Source organism: Gadus chalcogrammus, chromosome 16 (assembly GCF_026213295.1).
Source record: "Gadus chalcogrammus isolate NIFS_2021 chromosome 16, NIFS_Gcha_1.0, whole genome shotgun sequence".
NCBI classification, from domain to species: domain Eukaryota; kingdom Metazoa; phylum Chordata; class Actinopteri; order Gadiformes; family Gadidae; genus Gadus; species Gadus chalcogrammus.
This window is the reverse complement of record NC_079427.1, coordinates 7,442,420-7,459,146: the sequence shown is the minus strand read 5'-3', so window position 1 is coordinate 7,459,146 and position 16,727 is coordinate 7,442,420. Positions and strand designations below refer to the sequence as shown.

Here is a 16,727-nt window from a genome sequence, read left to right as displayed (position 1 = left end):
TGTTGTGCGCATGCGCCAAACTTCTCCTGGACAGTTTGGGAGTGCTAGCAGTTAGCAGCTAACTAGCCTAGTGTGTAATGGCCGCCTCGGTTCTACTGGGGTCTGCGGAGTCTACCGTACCCGGATTTAGCGTCCCAGGGAGTGTTTTGGTCGGGAATAACGGAGGGTCGGCTCCGGCGTCGTCGTGGAACAGGTCCCTGGACCGGGCGTTGGACGAAGCCTCCGCCACCGGCGCCCTGAACCTGAGCGGCAGGAAGCTGAAGGAGTTCCCCCGGAGCGCCGCCAACCACGACCTCACAGACACCACCAGGGCCGGTGAGTCCGAGCCATGGTTCGGCCGCGGGGATGGGCCGGGTCAACCCCGCCCTGGCTCCCAGAAGTCGAGGGCGGAAGGGCATGAGTAGTAGGTCCCGGTGTTTGACGGGAGGCCTGGTGAGGAGTTCTGGGGGGATGCAACCAGGACCAACTTGGGACTTAAATAACTCTAATTTAAGTTTATTTGGTGATTAAACGTGACATATTTATGAATCCTTAGTCCCCCACTTGTCCAAGGGTCAGCCCTTCAGGACTCCTGGAAGAAGTGGGGTCCTTAAAGAGCTAGTGTTGCTATCCGGTTAGCCGTCAGACCACCGGACCACCACTTGAATATTCGGAACCAGCTTGGTCCTGAGAGTCTAGTTGAATGTAAAAAGTTGTCTATCCTGAGAAGTTTACCCTGCCAGTTGAAGCAAGGTCCTGCAGCCCGGCACATCACACGGGACAGCAGGAGTTGGCTGTCTAGTAAACAATACGGGTAGTCTGTCATTATGGTATTCTACTGATCTCCAGAAGTTACCACTAGTAGCCTTAGCAGATCGGAGAAAAGAGAAGTACTGTGACAGTGGCATGCTGTATGTATTCATAGACCAGCAGCGTTAAATATCCCGGTTATGATTGCGGCATGGAGCCATTAGAAAACACAAACACTGGCCCCTCCCTCCCTCCCTTCTCTAGCAGGTAACAGCCTAGTCCGGGATCAGCTGAACTCGGACAGAGATCACCAGACAGACAGACAGACTGTCTTTCATTGATGCAATTTACTGTGGAATGTCTCATCTAGGCACCAGACCTCCACATCACTCAGTTTGCAGGATCCATTGTCCCTAGAGAAACATGCAATGTCCACACGTCTCCATCTGTTTGCCAGTGCATCCCATAATACCAGCCCACAGGAAGCAGACATTGCCATGGGGATGTGTACTTTCTGCTGAAGAGTTCAGATTCCCTACAGCTACACACACGCACGTTACACACATGTATTTCATTTAATTATTTGGCTGACACCTTTATCCAAAGTGACTGCCAAGTAACGCTGAGAACAATGAAAAAATACACTTAAGTTGCTGAACTCCAGTTGCTACAAAAAACTATTTACGTGCTTACGTGAGTGTGAGGAAATTAGGAGTACAATGCTTGTTTTTTTTACTAGTGGTATTCAAGAGCGTAATCGGACACACAGTTCTACGTTTATCCCAAGTGCTTAAACAAGATGTACTCAAGCCATTTGATGTTCTTGGAAGAGCTTCCATTATTTTATATCGTTATGTTTAATGGAGGGCAACACACACACACACACACACACACACACACACACACACACACACACACCCTGAAGGGAAAAGGAATGGCCAAATGAGGCTCAGTATAACCTTCCAATATGATCATGAGATCATGACAGCCCCTGAGGTGCCAGTTAAATCAGTTAGTACTCTGGTTATTAGTGCCCCTCAGAACCAGTTTAGCACACTAGTACTCTAGTCATGAGGGCCCTTGGGAGCCAGTTTAGCATACTAGTGTCATGAGGGCCTCTGGGGGCCAATAAAACATGCTAGTACTCTCTGGTAATGAGGGCCTCTAGGAGCCAGGCTCAGTAAAACATTGCTGTGTGTGTGTGTGTGTGTGTGTGTTCAGATCTGTCCCGGAACCGCTTGGCTGAGGTCCCAGCGGAGGTGTGTGTCTACGTATCGCTGGAGAGTCTGAACCTCTATCACAACTGCCTGCGCACCCTACCAGACAGCCTGGTGAACCTGCAGGCACTCACCTACCTAAACATCAGGTACACACTCCCTCCCCTACCCAAATCTTGGGTATACACTCACACAACATTACCTACCGTAACATCCAGTTCACACACGCCCTCACCTACCTAAATCAGGTACACACACACACACACACACCTCCAACTTCAGGTACAAACAAAGGGTGTGTGACATTCACTAAAAACTTTGAGATTGTTTGTCATAATAAACGATGTTTCACTGGGTATAACCGTCTGTTGGGATGGCGGGGGGGGGGGATTTATATTTAATGTATCTATATATAGATAGAGATTAACTACAGTATATAAATATACAGGCTGTTGTCAACCAAAGAAATTTTGACAGACTGAAATTCGACCAGTTAGTGGTGTTCGGTGGAAGTCAATGGGTTTAAGATCCACTCATGGTCCGAGCTCAATCATGTAAGCGTCATGCCGGGTAGGGTCTCGTTGTAGATACACGACACACAACGGATGATTCTATTGTATTGGCATGCGTCCGCGATTCGATGCTGCTGCGATTCCTGCTCGGGTGCCGATTCTGATCTATTCACATTCAAGCATGTTGAGCGTTTAACAAGAAAGTCGCCGGAGCATTGCAGACAAAAATACCCATGCCATTGGTTTTTCGATGATACGTCTGCATATGTTTTTGCGTCCTTTTTAATAAGATGGTGTTACACCGACAGCTTCTGTGACAGATTCTCATTAGTCTGGAGAAGAGTTAATGTTCATTCAGTTACGACTAGCAGCCTTTGTTTAGTTTGGCGAGTTCAAAGTAATGAAAACGGGCGGGGTTTTGACCTCCGGTTTTATAAGTATTAAACCATACAATTATTATATTAAAACTAACTATGGAGCCTTTAATATTCTTTTTATTAATAAATTATATTATTTTCAACACAATACGGACTATAAATCAAAAAATATTCTGCATTTTGTCTCTCCTACCCCTGAAAATAATGGATTAAGATTTGTGTTTTTCATTAAGGAGCCACAGGGATTTTCCAACCAATGAGAATTTGGTTGAACAAGTGCATATCGACAAACCAATCGATCCACTGCCAAGAACTTATGCCCTCATGGATTTACAGTCAGCTATATATCCTACCGGCAGCAGTTTATGTTAATGTAGGACTATATACTATAAAGGTAGTAGTAATCTGTGGTTATAAGGCCTAAAAAAAAAAAAAATGTTTGGTTTGTGTTGGTTGTCAGTTGAAGTCATGGGTAGGTAGGGAATCTATTATTATTTTATTTTTTTTATTTACAGCAGCTCATAAAATAATTTGGGTCGCACATAAATTGACATGGTCGGTCGGAAACCGGAACAAAACAAATTAATTTTTTAGGCCTAATAAATGAATGTATTCCTCCAGTCGGAACCAGCTGTGTGTCCTGCCCGCGGTGGTGTGCAGTCTGCCTCTCAAGGTTCTGATCGCCTGCAACAACAAACTGGTTTCCCTCCCGGAAGAGCTGGGTCAGCTCAGACACCTGACGGAACTGGTCTGTACCTGTCTGACTGCTCTCCTGTCTGTCTGCTCTCCTGTCTGTCTGCTCTCCTGTCTGTCTGTCTGCTCTCCTGTCTGTCCTCTCTCCTGTCTGTCTGCTCTCCTGTCTGTCTGTCTGCTCTCCTGTCTGTCTGCTCTCCTGTCTGTCCTCTCTCCTGTCTGTCCGCTCTCCTGTCTGTCCTTTCTCCTGTCTGTCCTCTCTCCTGTCTGTCCTCTCTCCTGTCTGTCCTCTCTCCTGTCTGTCTGCTCTCCTGTCCGTCTGCTCTCCTGTCTGTCTGTTCTCCTGTCTGTCTGCTCTCCGGTCCCTCTGCTCTCCTGTCCGTCTGCTCTCCTGTCCGTCTGCTCTCCTGTCTGTCTGCTCTCCGGTCCGTCTGCTCTCCTGTCTGTCTGCTCTCCGGTCTGTCCCCTCTAATGTCTGTCCCCTCTCCCGTCAGTCCCCTCTCCCGTCTGTCCACTCTAATGTCTGTCCACTCTAATGTCTGTCCCCTCTCCTGTCAGTCCCCTCTCCCGTCTGTCCACTCTAATGTCTGTCCACTCTAATGTCTGTCCCCTCTCCTGTCTGTCCCCTCTCCCGTCTGTCCACTCTAATGTCTGTCCCCTCTCCTGTCTGTCCCCTCTCCCGTCTGTCCACTCTAATGTCTGTCCCCTCTCCTGTCTGTCCCCTCTCCCGTCTGTCCCCTCTAATGTCTATCCCCTCCTGTCTGTCTGCTCTAATGTCTGTCCCCCCTCCCATCTTCATGGTGTTGATGTGGCTGGTGATGATGAAGGTGTTTAGATTGTCTGGATGTGATGAGGATGGAGGTGTTAGTTAGCAGGATGTGATGAGGATGGAGGTGTGTCTGTTAACAGGATGTGATGAGGATGGAGGTGTACTGTGTGTTAATAGGATGTGATGAGGATGGAGATGTGTCTGTTAACAGGATGTGATGAGGATGGAGGTGTGTCTGTTAACCGGATGTGATGAGGATGGAGGTGTGTCTGTTAACAGGATGTGATGAGGATGGAGGTGTGTCTGTTAACCGGATGTGATGAGGATGGAGGTGTGTCTGTTAACCGGATGTGATGAGGATGGAGGTGTGTGTTAATAGGATGTGATGAGGATGGAGGTGTGTGTTAATAGGATGTGATGAGGATGGAGGTGTGTATGTTAACAGGTTGCGGGGGTGTCTATGTTAACAGGATGTGATGAGGATGGAGGTGTGTATGTTAACAGGATGGGGGTGTGTCTGTTAACAGGATGTGATGAGGATGGAGGTGTGTATGTTAACAGGATGGGGGTGTGTCTGTTAACAGGATGTGAGCTGTAATGAGATCCAGGTGCTGCCCTCCCAGGTGGGTCGGCTGGAGACCCTGAGGGACCTGAACATACGTAGAAACCACCTGCTCCAACTCCCTGCTGGTACGGACACACACACAGCGTGTGTGTGTGTGTGTGTGTGTGACTGACGGTTTTAGTTCTCGTTATGGTTTTCAGTTCGGTAACTGATCAAATGCGATGTTTCTTGTCGTCCCCTAACAGGAAATATTTATACTATAATAGCACGCTATAGTATATATTTCTTAAACAAAAATGACATGACACAAATTAAACCAACATAGCTATAAAGTGCAATAATCATAATGCGTGTGTAACATTTATGCAATGTCTGTGTACCATGCGTGTATAAAATGTTTACAATGCGTGTGTACCATATGTGTTTAGAAAATGTTTTCAATGTGTGCGTATAACATGGTTTTAATGTGTGTATCTATAACATGATTGTAATGTGTGTGCACCCTGTGTATCTATAACATGATTGTAATGTGTGTGTACCATGTGTGTAGAGCTGTCTCTACTGCCCCTGGTGCGTCTGGACTTCTCCTGCAACAAGGTGACCTCCATCCCCTCCTGCTACCGCCAGCTGGCCCATCTCCACGTCATCATCCTGGACCACAACCCCCTGCAGAGCCCCCCCGCACACGTAAAGCACACACACGCACACGCACACGCACGACGGTATCATGTGCAGACGACGGTATTCAGTGCATTACGATATGTATTTGTTTGTCTTATTTGTTCTAGGTGTGTATAAAGGGTAAAATCCACATATTTAAATACCTAAACCAGGAGGCAGCGAAGACTACATCGGACCTCCCAGAGTTTGAGCGGAGGACTCAAGTCTTCAACTCGTGGTAATATTACAAATGACATATTACATTACACTTCATTGTTATAATATTCAGGTGTACAACCACTGGGTATTATACATATTACATAATACATTATAATAGATTATGTCATAGCATTAAGGTTTACTACTCCTGGTCATATTACATATTACAATTCACACACCTCTCTCTCTCTCTTTCTCTTTCTCTTTCTCTCTCTCTCTCTCTAGTAGTGAGGATCTCTACCTCGGCCGCCCCTACGGAGCACTGGACTCGGGGTTCAACAGTGTGGACAGTGGAGACAAGAGATGGTCTGGTAACGAGGTAATAATACTATAACTAGTGCTACTTAATACTACCACTAGTACTTATCGTAACCTGTGTGAAATACCAAACACAGAGTACACATGCCGGAGGTCACATGACATCCTACATCACTTCCTGTTTGGCTTCTTCCTGTGTGTTTCAGCCCGTTGAGGAGCAGTCAGAGGAGCAGCGACATCGTAGACTAGGACCTCCGGGACCCAACGGATCTGGTAACACACACACACACACACACACACACACACAGACACACACACAGACACACACACAGACAGACAGACAGACAGACAGACAGACAGACAGACAGACAGACACACCGACAGACACACACACACACAGACGGACAGACAGACAGACAGACAGACAGACAGAGTTTTTTTTATTAAAGGCCTAATAACATTTACCTCATTGACTCACATACACATTGACATTATTAAAACGTATCATAAACCGATTGTCTATCTACGTATGTGTGCTTGCAGCAGAGTCGGAGCAGATAGACTTTATAGACAGCTGTCCAGATGAGGACGACGAGGGACGCGGAGGAGCCGATGGCATCAGCCTCAGCTCTCAGTTCATGGCCTACATCGAGAGACGCATCACCACAGAGGTAGACCCGCCCCCTAATCTAGCCACGCCCCTCTATCTGGTCCCACCCACAACTCTCCTCTAGCCACGCCCCCCTATCTGGTCCCATCCACCACTCTCTACGAGCCACGCCCCTAACTCTGTTCTGAGAGTATCTCTTTGATATGTTCTCGCCTCCAGTCATTTTAAGGGACTTTAGCAATGGCCCTTGCATCGTTTGAAGATAACACTGCGTTATTTTAAGAGTTTTAGAGAGTTTTTATTAATTGCATTATATATGTTTATTTTTATATTTATGTTTGGCATGGCGGTGGTCTCCTCTAGCCACGCCCCTCTCTCTAGCCACACCCACAACTCTCTCTCGCTTGCTTTGACTTTCACTGACCACTCTCAGGTTACTATGGACACAGCAGTTTACCTGTCTTTCTTCCTACCTGTGTGTCTCTCTCTCTCCCTGCAGGGATCTCCAGGTAAAGCCACTCCCAACAGGGAGGAGTTGAGGAGACACAACAGGTTTGAAGCTTATGTTCCTCTACCGGACCCAGTCTTTCTCTCCCACCTCTTTCTGTCTTACCTTTGTCTCTCACCTGGTCTTTCTCTCACCTCTTTTACTCCCACCTCTCTCTCTCTTATACCTTGTCTTACTTCTTTCTCTCTTACCGGTCTCTTTCACCTGGTCTCTCTCTCTTTTCCCTATTCTCTCTCACCTGTCCCTCACTTGTCTCTCTGACCTGCCATTCCCATCATTTCTAATCTGTCCTTCTCTCCTTTCTCTTACTTGCATTCTGTCTCTCTCACCTGACCCTCCCTCACCTTTCCTCTCCCTCCTATTTTGTCTCTCTCTCAGCGGTACTTGCCCGTGCTGTCTCTCTGTCCTGTCGCTCCTACCTATACTCATCTGTACTGTCTCTCTCTGACAGGAGTGTGGTGGACGGTGCGTCGTCAGCGCCCCCTAGTGCTGAACATCAGGTGAGACGGCAGGCCGGGGATCAGGAGGAGGTGGAGGAGTGGAACTGTTGACCGGGGAGGAGGAGTGGAACTGTTGACCGGGGAGGAGGTGGAGGAGTGTAACTGTTGAACGGGGAGGAGGAGGAGGAGGAGGAGGAGGAGGAGGTCGTCGAGTGTAACTGTTGAACGGGGAGGAGGAGGAGGAGGAGGAGGTTGAGTGTAACTGTTGAACAGGGAGGAGGAGGAGGAGGAGTGTAACTGTTGAACAGGGAGGAGGAGGAGGAGGAGGAGTGTAACTGTTGAACGGGGAGGAGGAGGCGGAGGAGGAGGTGGAGGAGTGTAACTGTTTAACGGGGTGGAGGAGGAGGGTAACTGTTGAACGGGGAGGAGGAGGAATGTATCTGTGGAGGAGAACCTGTGTAACGTAGATGTAGAGGAACTGGAGGAATGCAAGTGTTGAATGTGGAAGAGGAGGAGGAGGTGGTGGAGTGACTGTTGAATGCGGAGGAGTAACTGTGGAAGGTGGCGGAGGTGGGGGAGGAGGTTTAACTGTTGAAGTGTGCCATGTAGAGACCACCAGCACCACCAGGGGGAGTGGAGCGTGTGAGGAGGGAGGCCCAGATCGCTGCTCAGCGCTACGAAGAGGAGAGGAGCCGTAGCCAGGCCAGCCCACGAGACTCCGTCCCCGCCTTTGCAAAGGTGGCCTACTATGGTTGCTAGGGCGGCCATCCTACCGTCTTGACAAAAAGCGGTTTTTAATGTGATTATAACCGTTGGGTTTTACTTTGATTTCAGCATAAATCAGCCCTGAGTCCGACCAAGCTGGTCCCTGGGGACCGAGAGGTAAAGTGTGTGTGTGTGTGTGTGTGTCTTTTTTTGCGTGTGTGTTCTGTTTTAATCACATTGTCCATGTGTGTCATAGCCCCCCCATCCATCGCTCATCTCTAAGTGTGTGTGTGTGTGTGTGTTCAGAGTGTTTGTCCCTCCAGACGTTCCACACATACAGATGACTCCGCCCTCTTCATGGTAAAAAAATCCCTCGTTCAAATATATATATATATATATATTATATATTAGAATTTGATAATTTGAATGTATCTATAATACATTGATTACCCCTGCTTTAGCAATGTTCATATAATAAAAACATGATAATTACTATGATGGATGTAAGGTGTTATGCATCTTATTTAATGCCCCTCATACTAATGCAATATTATATGAAACTTTTTATAATATCACTATTATACCATTGTTCTTTATAATATAACAAAACCATATAATAACACTACTATAACACCGTTGTTGATAATATTACAATAACTTTATTGTATTAAAACGACTATAACCCTGTTCATTATAGTAGAACAATTACCATACTAATATAACAATGTTCACACTGTTAACACTGCTATAACAGTTCATTATAATATAAAGATGGCCATATAATAATGACGTGAGTCAAGTGTGAATATTTTATTGTATCTCCTAATTTTATTTTAATATTACAATCACAATAAAATCATAACCCTTGCTATAGCAATTTGTATATAATAGAATAAATACTATAATGGATGTAAAGTGTTATTTTGCTTATTTAATACCATTCATCAATTTGCAAAATTGTAAAATAAAAATAAGCATTTTATATAATAATTGCTATGCCACTTCATTATAAATGTATAATAACATTACAATAACTTCTATAACACTTCATTATATGTTATAAGGATACGAATAGAACCCTGTCCATTATATAATTAAAATAACCATATTATAATAACATTACAATCACAACCCATACCATTGTCCTGACCATTTTCATAATCATTTCATAATCATAACCCTTATAATAGGTGTGTGTGTGTGTGTGTGTGTGTGTGTGTGTGTGTGTGGGTGTGTGTGTGTGTGTGTGTGTGTGTGAGTGTGTGAGTGTGTGAGTGTGTGAGTGTGTGAGTGTGTGAGTGTGTGAGTGAGTGAGTGAGTGAGTGAGAGAGAGAGAGAGAGATCAGGTATATAATCTTGTGTTTGTACCTTCTGTCCCGCAGCAGGGCGAGGAGAGGGCCGCCTTGTCGTCCACAGGTAAACACTGTCTAACACCGTGATGTGTTGTTCTGTTGATCCCCACCCTCCCTGCAGAGCGGGCCTGACTATGTTGTACACAGTCCAGGCTTTGGGTCAGTTGGCTCGGTGCCAGGATGAGGACACTGAGGGGGGGGGTTACATTTTGCGAGGGGGGCATTATTTTTGATGAAATACAAATCATTGATTGAACCACTAAGAGAGGCTTAATAAAAACAAATTAAGGCTGTTTAAATATCAAAAAATAAAAATACTATTCTGGAATTTGGGAGTTACATATATTTACCTACTTGAACTACCTCACTGTGTTGTGTACCACTGACCGATACAACTCTCGCTCGTTCTTTCAGCCCACCCATCCCCGTCCTATCCTAATGCTGGAGGAGTGTCACCCAGCCGGTCAGCCAATCACAGACCAGAGAGCTTTCTATATCGTCTGAGTATGCGAGAGGACAAAAGGAAAGGTAACGCAACTGGCTCCTCCTCCTAGCTTCTCGTAGCCGCTCTCTCCTCCTCCATCTCCTTTTTTTAATTCATCCTAGCCCCCCCCCCCCCCCCCCCCCCCCCCCCTCTTCATTCCAGCTCCTCTCCACTAACACTCTTCTTCTCCCCCAGGTGATGGAGCTCCTGCTGCCCCTCCTCCTGCTCCTCCTGCCCTGGTGGGAGAGGAGGCACAGCTGGTGGAGCAGCTACGCAAGGTCAGCCCAGAGGCTCATTTCTTTCACCTGAAGCCTCAGCCTGGAGAAAGATCTTAATAACCGTGTGTTTAGCAGCTTTTTCAATGTTTGAACGAGGCCAAAAGATACCAGGAATCTGCCTTCTAATAATAGTAGATTTATCTTTTTTTTGGTTTTTAAATGTGCACTGTAGAAATGAAAACTAAACAAACAATCAGAGATACGCGCTGGAAGTTGAATATGTGACGTAATGATCAGCCGAAGCTTGGTATTTTGTATTTGTGATGGCCCTAATCACAACATGAAGCGGCCGTCTCCCTCAGAACATCGAGGCCCGACTCAAGGTGTCGTTGCCTAGCGACCTGGGTGCGGCCTTGACCGACGGGGTGGTCCTGTGTCATCTCGCCAATCACGTACGCCCGCGCTCTGTGTCCAGCATCCACGTCCCCTCTCCCGCTGTGGTGAGTGTACCCCAAGGAGCTTTATCCCCGCTACAGTCTGGCCTTTATCACCGCTACAGTCTGTCCTTTATCCCCGCTACAGTCTGTCCTTTATCCCCGCTACAGTCTGGCCTTTATCACAGCTACAGTCCGTCCTTTATCCCCGCTACAGTCTGGCCTTTATCACAGCTACAGTCTGTCCTTTATCCCAGATACACTGCAGTCTGTCCTTTATCACGCTACCAGCTGTCCTATCACTGCTACAGGTCTGTCTTTTATCACGGCTACCGTCCTGTCCTTTATCACTGTACGTAGTCCTTTATCACTGCTACAGTCTGTCCTTTATCACAGCTCAGTCTGTCCTTTTCATGGATACAGTTGTCCTTTATCCCCGCTACAGTCTGTCCTTTATCACAGCTACAGCTTGTCCTTCTCCCCGTCAGTCTGTCCCTTTATCACAGATACAGGTCTGTCCTTACCAAGTACAGTCTGTCCTTTATCACAGCTACAGTATGGCCTTTCTCAAACAGCGACAGTCGTCCTTTATCACAGCTACAGTCTGTCCTTATCACCGCTACAGTCTGTCCTTTATCCCCGCTACAGTCTGTCCTTTATCACAGCTACAGTCTGTCCTTTATCACAGCTACAGTCTGTCCTTTATCACTGCTACAGTCTGTCCTTTATCACAGCTACAGTCTGTCCTTTATCACAGCTACAGTCTGCCCTTTATCACAGCTACAGTCTGTCCTTTATCCATGCTACAGTCTGTCCTTTATCACAGCTACAGTCTGTCCTTTATCACTGCTACAGTCTGTCTTTTATCACTGCTACAGTCTGTCCTTTATCACAGCTACAGTCTGTCCTTTATCACTGCTACAGTCTGTCCTTTATCACAGCTACAGTCTGTCCTTTATCACAGCTACAGTCTGCCCTTTATCACAGCTACAGTCTGTCCTTTATCACTGCTACAGTCTGTCCTTTATCACTGCTACAGTCTGTCCCTTTATCACAGCTACAGTCTGTCCTTTATCACAGCTACAGTCTGTCCTTTATCACAGCTACAGTCTGTCCTTTATCACAGCTACAGTCTGTCCTTTATCACAGCTACAGTCTGTCCTTTATCCCCGCTACAGTCTGTCCTTTATCACTGCTACAGTCTGTCCTTTATGACTGCTACAGTCTGTCCTTTATGACTGCTAGTCTGTCCTTTATCACAGCTACAGTCTGTCCTTTATCACAGCTACAGTCCGGCCTTTATCACAGCTACAGTCTGTCCTTTATCACAGCTACAGTCTATCACAGATACAGTCTATTCATTAGTCTGTTCCTCTCTCTTTACAGCCTAAACTGACGATGGCAAAGTGTCGCCGCAATGTTGAAAACTTTCTCGAAGCGTGTCGCAGGATTGGTGTTCCACAGGTAACACCCTCAGGCTAACACACATCAACATACTCTCAAACCCACACAGATTGGACGCACACACGCAAACTAGTATACACACCTGCATGCAGTTTGGATGAGTTTTCAAGAGAGGAAGGTGATGTTACGCTGATGTCATCTCTTTGCAAAATCAACAGAAACTGAGACTAAATCTCTCTCTCTCTCTCTGTCTCTCTCTCCATTACCCTCTTCACTTTGTTTCATCCCCTTTACCCTTTACTGTTCAATACGACACACACACACACACACACACACACACACACACACACACACACACACACACACACACACACACACACACACACACCCTGTAGGTGTAGGGCGACTCCTGTAGACCCTATAGATCCTGTAGACCCTACAGCTCCTTTAGACCCTGTCTTTCCTGTAGACCCTGCACTTCCTGTAGCCACCATAGATCCTGCAGCGCCTGTAGACCCTAGCCCCGTGCCTCCAACAAGCTGGCCGGCCACGCCCTGTTTTATCAAAATCAAGACTTTGTCCTCTACTGCCACACACGCACACACACGTGATATCCACATCCTTCTGTATTTTGAGTTATTTTCTCACCTGCTTCCTGTAGTTCTGTTGTCATGGCTAAAGTTATTTATTATTTATTCATTTGTTGAAATCCTTTTGTTTTATCCCCTTCTGTCCTCCTTCTGGTGTGTGTGTGTGTGTGTGTGTGTGCGCCTTGATGTGTGTGTGTGTGTGTGTGAGTATCTTGATGCGTGTGTTTGTACATCTTGATGTTTGTGTGTATCTCTATGCATGTGTGTGTGTGTGTGTGTGTGTGTGTGGTTGTGTGTGTGTGTGTGTAGAGCCAGCTGTGTCTGCCCCTCCATGTCCTGGAGGAGAGAGGGCTCCCCCTGGTGTCCGGGACTGTCAGCGCCCTGCTGGAGCTAGCCCCGCCCAGACACAGCCCCGCCGTCACCACGGCAACCAATCCCCTCGCCATGTAGACGCACACACATGCACACGCACACGCACACACACGCACCGACACAGAGAGAGATGAGGGTTGTACAAAGCTTTAAAGATGAAGATGATGATGATGATGTAGGGAGGGCAGGAGGCCTCGCAGCGTGTCCATACCTGACTAGTCCATACCTGACTAGTCCATACCTGACTAGTCCATACCTCACTAGTCCATACCTGACTAGTCCATACCTGACAGTCCATTTCCGCTCGTTTGTTACCGGTGTTAGGTGGTCATGATGGTGGTCGTGTTAAAGGGCGACCAACTAGTTGGCAGAGTGCTCTTCAAACGTCCTCACTATTTCAATGAGGTATTTTGTTTTTAAACTATTTTTAACATCAATTAATTCAAATAAGATGGACATATTTTATCATTATAATGTCAGGACCATTGTCAAGATAAAACAAACACATTCAGTCAGGGGTGTAAGTCGGGTGGTTAGTGACGTCTAGCCAGGTGGTCCCGCCTCGTGCCCGCTGCATCCGTCCGTTGACCGAACCCAATTGACTTTGAATGGGGACGGACGTGCAATGCATTGTGGATCCATGCGCTCCGTTGAAGCCTTCGGCGCCGTCAAAAAGTTGAAAAATGTTGACGTCTAGTCGGGTGGTTAGTGACGTCTAGTCGGTTGGTTAGTGACGTCTAGTCAGGTGGTTAGTGGCATCTAGTCGGTTGGTTAGTGACGTCTAGTCAGGTGGTTAGTGGCATCTAGTCAGGTGGTTAGTGACGTCTCGTCGGGTGGTTAGCGGCGTCTAATTGTGGTGGTTATGACGTCGAGTCGGGTTGGTTAGTGACGTCTAATTGGGGTGGTTATGACTTCGAGTCGGGTTGGTTAGTGACGTCTAATTGGGGTGGTTATGACGTCGAGTCGGGTTGGTTATGACGTCGGGTTGGTTAGTGACGTCTAATTGGGGTGGTTATGACGTTGAGTCGGGTTGGTTAGTGACGTATAATTGGGGTGGTTATGACGTCGAGTCGGGTTGGTTAGTGACGTCTAATTGGGGTGGTTATGACGTCGAGTCGGGTTGGTTAGTGACGTCTAATTGGGGTGGTTATGACGTCGAGTCGGGTTGGTTATGACGTCGAGTCGGGTTGGTTAGTGACGTCTAGGGACCAGATGAGGCTCCTCTGTAGCTGCCTTCCATGACGAGGTTCAATAAGTCAGAGAAATTGGACTTTAGTAAAATAAGTCAACGTTATTTAACACTTACAACCAAGTATCTGCCAAGACATGAAGGAGCATGTCTTGGCAGAGCAAGTTGTCGATACATAATTTTTATTTCAAAGCTAACGAGAGCATTGTATGGCCACTAGCTTGATACCCGTATGAACACTATCTTAAAGGTGACATAGCACTAGCGCTATCTTAAAGGTAGCTAGTATGGCTACAAGCTACACCCTCAAATGGGCACTAGTCATATAATGGTATGGACACTAGCTAGTGTGCTAGCAAGCACACTCTACAGTGACACTAGCTAGAGCACGATATGGACACTAGCTAGTGTGCTAGCTAGAATGCTGTATGGTCATACTCGCTAGAGAATGTTATGGGTGCTAGCTTGTGTGGATTATTAACACTAGCCACAGTGTGATGTGTACATTGGCTAGGGTTTTAGCTAGATCACAATGTGGACACTAGCCACAGCATGGTATGACCCCATGGATAAAACACTAGCTAGACTGCTAGCATGTTGTATGGAAAGTAGCTACAGCACGCTTTAGACACTAGCCAGCCTGCTAACTACAGCATGGTATGGGCACACGCTAGTATCATATGGACAGTGGCTAGCATGCTAGCTAGAATGCTGTACGGACACTAGCTACTGGGTAGGATGACACTAAGTAGCCAGCTAGCTACAGCGTGCTATGAGGCTAGCTAGCCAGGGCGTGTATCTGCTCCGGGTGGAGTGTTCACTGCAGAGAGAATCATGAGTGACGAAGAGGTCAAGGTTATTTTTATCTTTCTTAAATATATGTACAAATATATGCTGTAAATATATAAATATATATATGTAAAGCTGTAATGGGGGAGTGCTGCCGACAGGGGAACGACGGCAGTGAGGGATGCTGGGTGAACCAGGCAAGGGGCTGAGGATACATTAGTATTATTCTAACTTTTGTAACAGGTTGTGAGACGATGTGCTCTGGAACATTCTTCTGTTTGTAAAGAAAACCTTTGATGCCAACAATGGATCATGTGACCAGGCGGAGGGCAGTTGGCCCCGCCCACAGACATTCCTGTTGTTTACATGTTTGAGATCCTACACAAAAACACTTTTTACATTTTTACTGTCCCTGAAACCCTGTATAAATACATTGAAACTGTCTTCATTTGAAGAGTTAACTGCAAAGTGAATTAAATAATAAAAAGAAAAAGTCATTGGAGTCTGATTGTATGCTTGTTGGCTTTAGGGTCACCATTCCTTTCAGTGCCTACATATCATTTGACAAACATTGAAATATCCAGGGAATGTGAATACGATGAGAATGCCACCCAGGATTCCATGACGGCAGGAGACCAGGATGGGGACATCTTCTTAGTCTTCCTCTTGCTCCCCATCGTCCTCCATCTTTTCGCGGGCCTGCAGTGCACCACGCCTTGATCAGAGCACACATGCTCTCACGCTCACTGGCTAACCAGGCTAGCCAGGCTAACATCCAGCCCCTCCACTATGCCTGGATCTGATCACTACCACACACGCTCACAGGCTAACAGACTAGCCATGCTAACATGTTTAGTTACTATGATAAAGAGCTGTATTGGCCCTATACAACACTAATATGCAGAAACAAACTGCTTCAAAAAGGCTATAGGCCTAAGCAACACCAGTAGAGGAAAATACTTTTCCCTGGACTTTTGAACGTTGCAAACTCGCAAAATCAAAATTATATATTTCTTTGGCATTCAGTCGTATGCTTCAAATATATAGTGGCATTCAGTATTCTGTGGTTGAGTGTGTAAAATTAAGACTGGCTCTTTCTTTCTGTTCTGTTTGTCCCTATAAAACAAAGGTAAACAAATACACTTATTTGTCCATTACACTATGGCCAGGATCTGATTTAGTCCTCATGTGGGGCATAGGGCTAAATCTTTCCAAACAATTGATGATTATTCATTAAGTAAGAATGAAAATCCTTGCAGGTCTTGTTCTTGAAATTGTACTGGGTGTAAAACTGGGTCCTTCGCAGCATTGACGATATGTTTGGTGGAGGGGTTGACGTAGACATTGGGGGCAGGGGAGTTGACGACAAACGATACCACCACCGAGGTGCTCAGGGGGGGTGGGATAAGACTTGTGGTGTTTGTGTGTTTGTTGTGTTTGTATAAAGGCAACCCTCTGGGTGGTTTGGTGTAAGGGGCACAGGAGTTTCAAACGGCTGTCTTGTTATTCCAGTGCTGCTCGCCACACTATGTTTGGGGGCACAGTATCTTTGTTGTTCGAGGCTGAGGAATTGGACCAAATGATTTGTACAAAGGTAAACTAGAACCTGCTACACGCTAACACTTCAACACAT

At 46.4% G+C, this 16,727-nt stretch overlaps 1 protein-coding gene across 4 annotated transcripts; it reads left to right on the top strand.

Annotated features, from left to right (window-relative positions):
• The first annotated feature begins 1 nt into the window (after window position 1).
• Window positions 2-16,000, top strand: lrch3 (leucine-rich repeats and calponin homology (CH) domain containing 3). 4 transcript variants are annotated; one of them, XM_056610494.1, is made up of 20 exons: window positions 2-315; window positions 1,951-2,095; window positions 3,457-3,583; window positions 4,882-4,987; window positions 5,413-5,549; window positions 5,651-5,760; window positions 5,970-6,060; window positions 6,206-6,272; window positions 6,543-6,670; window positions 7,109-7,161; window positions 7,569-7,617; window positions 8,167-8,295; window positions 8,392-8,439; window positions 8,569-8,622; window positions 9,645-9,678; window positions 10,029-10,142; window positions 10,294-10,376; window positions 10,679-10,816; window positions 12,137-12,214; window positions 13,054-16,000. In XM_056610494.1, the coding sequence occupies exons 1-20, from the start codon at window positions 78-80 to the stop codon at window positions 13,192-13,194; spliced, it is 2,070 nt and encodes a 689-aa protein (XP_056466469.1). In that variant the 5' UTR covers window positions 2-77; the 3' UTR covers window positions 13,195-16,000. The 4 variants fall into 4 exon arrangements, with proteins under 4 accessions (XP_056466469.1, XP_056466468.1, XP_056466467.1 ...); XM_056610493.1 differs by having other exon boundaries at window positions 5,967-6,060; window positions 6,546-6,670; window positions 13,054-15,999; XM_056610492.1 differs by having other exon boundaries at window positions 5,967-6,060; window positions 13,054-15,999.
• Window positions 16,001-16,727: the final 727 nt, after the last annotated feature.

Excerpts from the sequence above, each read along its gene's own strand:
- lrch3 (XM_056610492.1), top strand. The coding sequence starts at position 78 with ATGGCCGCCTCGGTTCTACTGGGGTCTGCGGAGTCTACCGTACCCGGA. Across the intron at positions 6,671-7,108 it reads AGAGACGCATCACCACAGAG|GGATCTCCAGGTAAAGCCAC; the intron begins GTAGACCCGCCC and ends CTCTCCCTGCAG. Across the intron at positions 7,162-7,568 it reads GAGTTGAGGAGACACAACAG|GAGTGTGGTGGACGGTGCGT; the intron begins GTTTGAAGCTTA and ends TCTCTCTGACAG.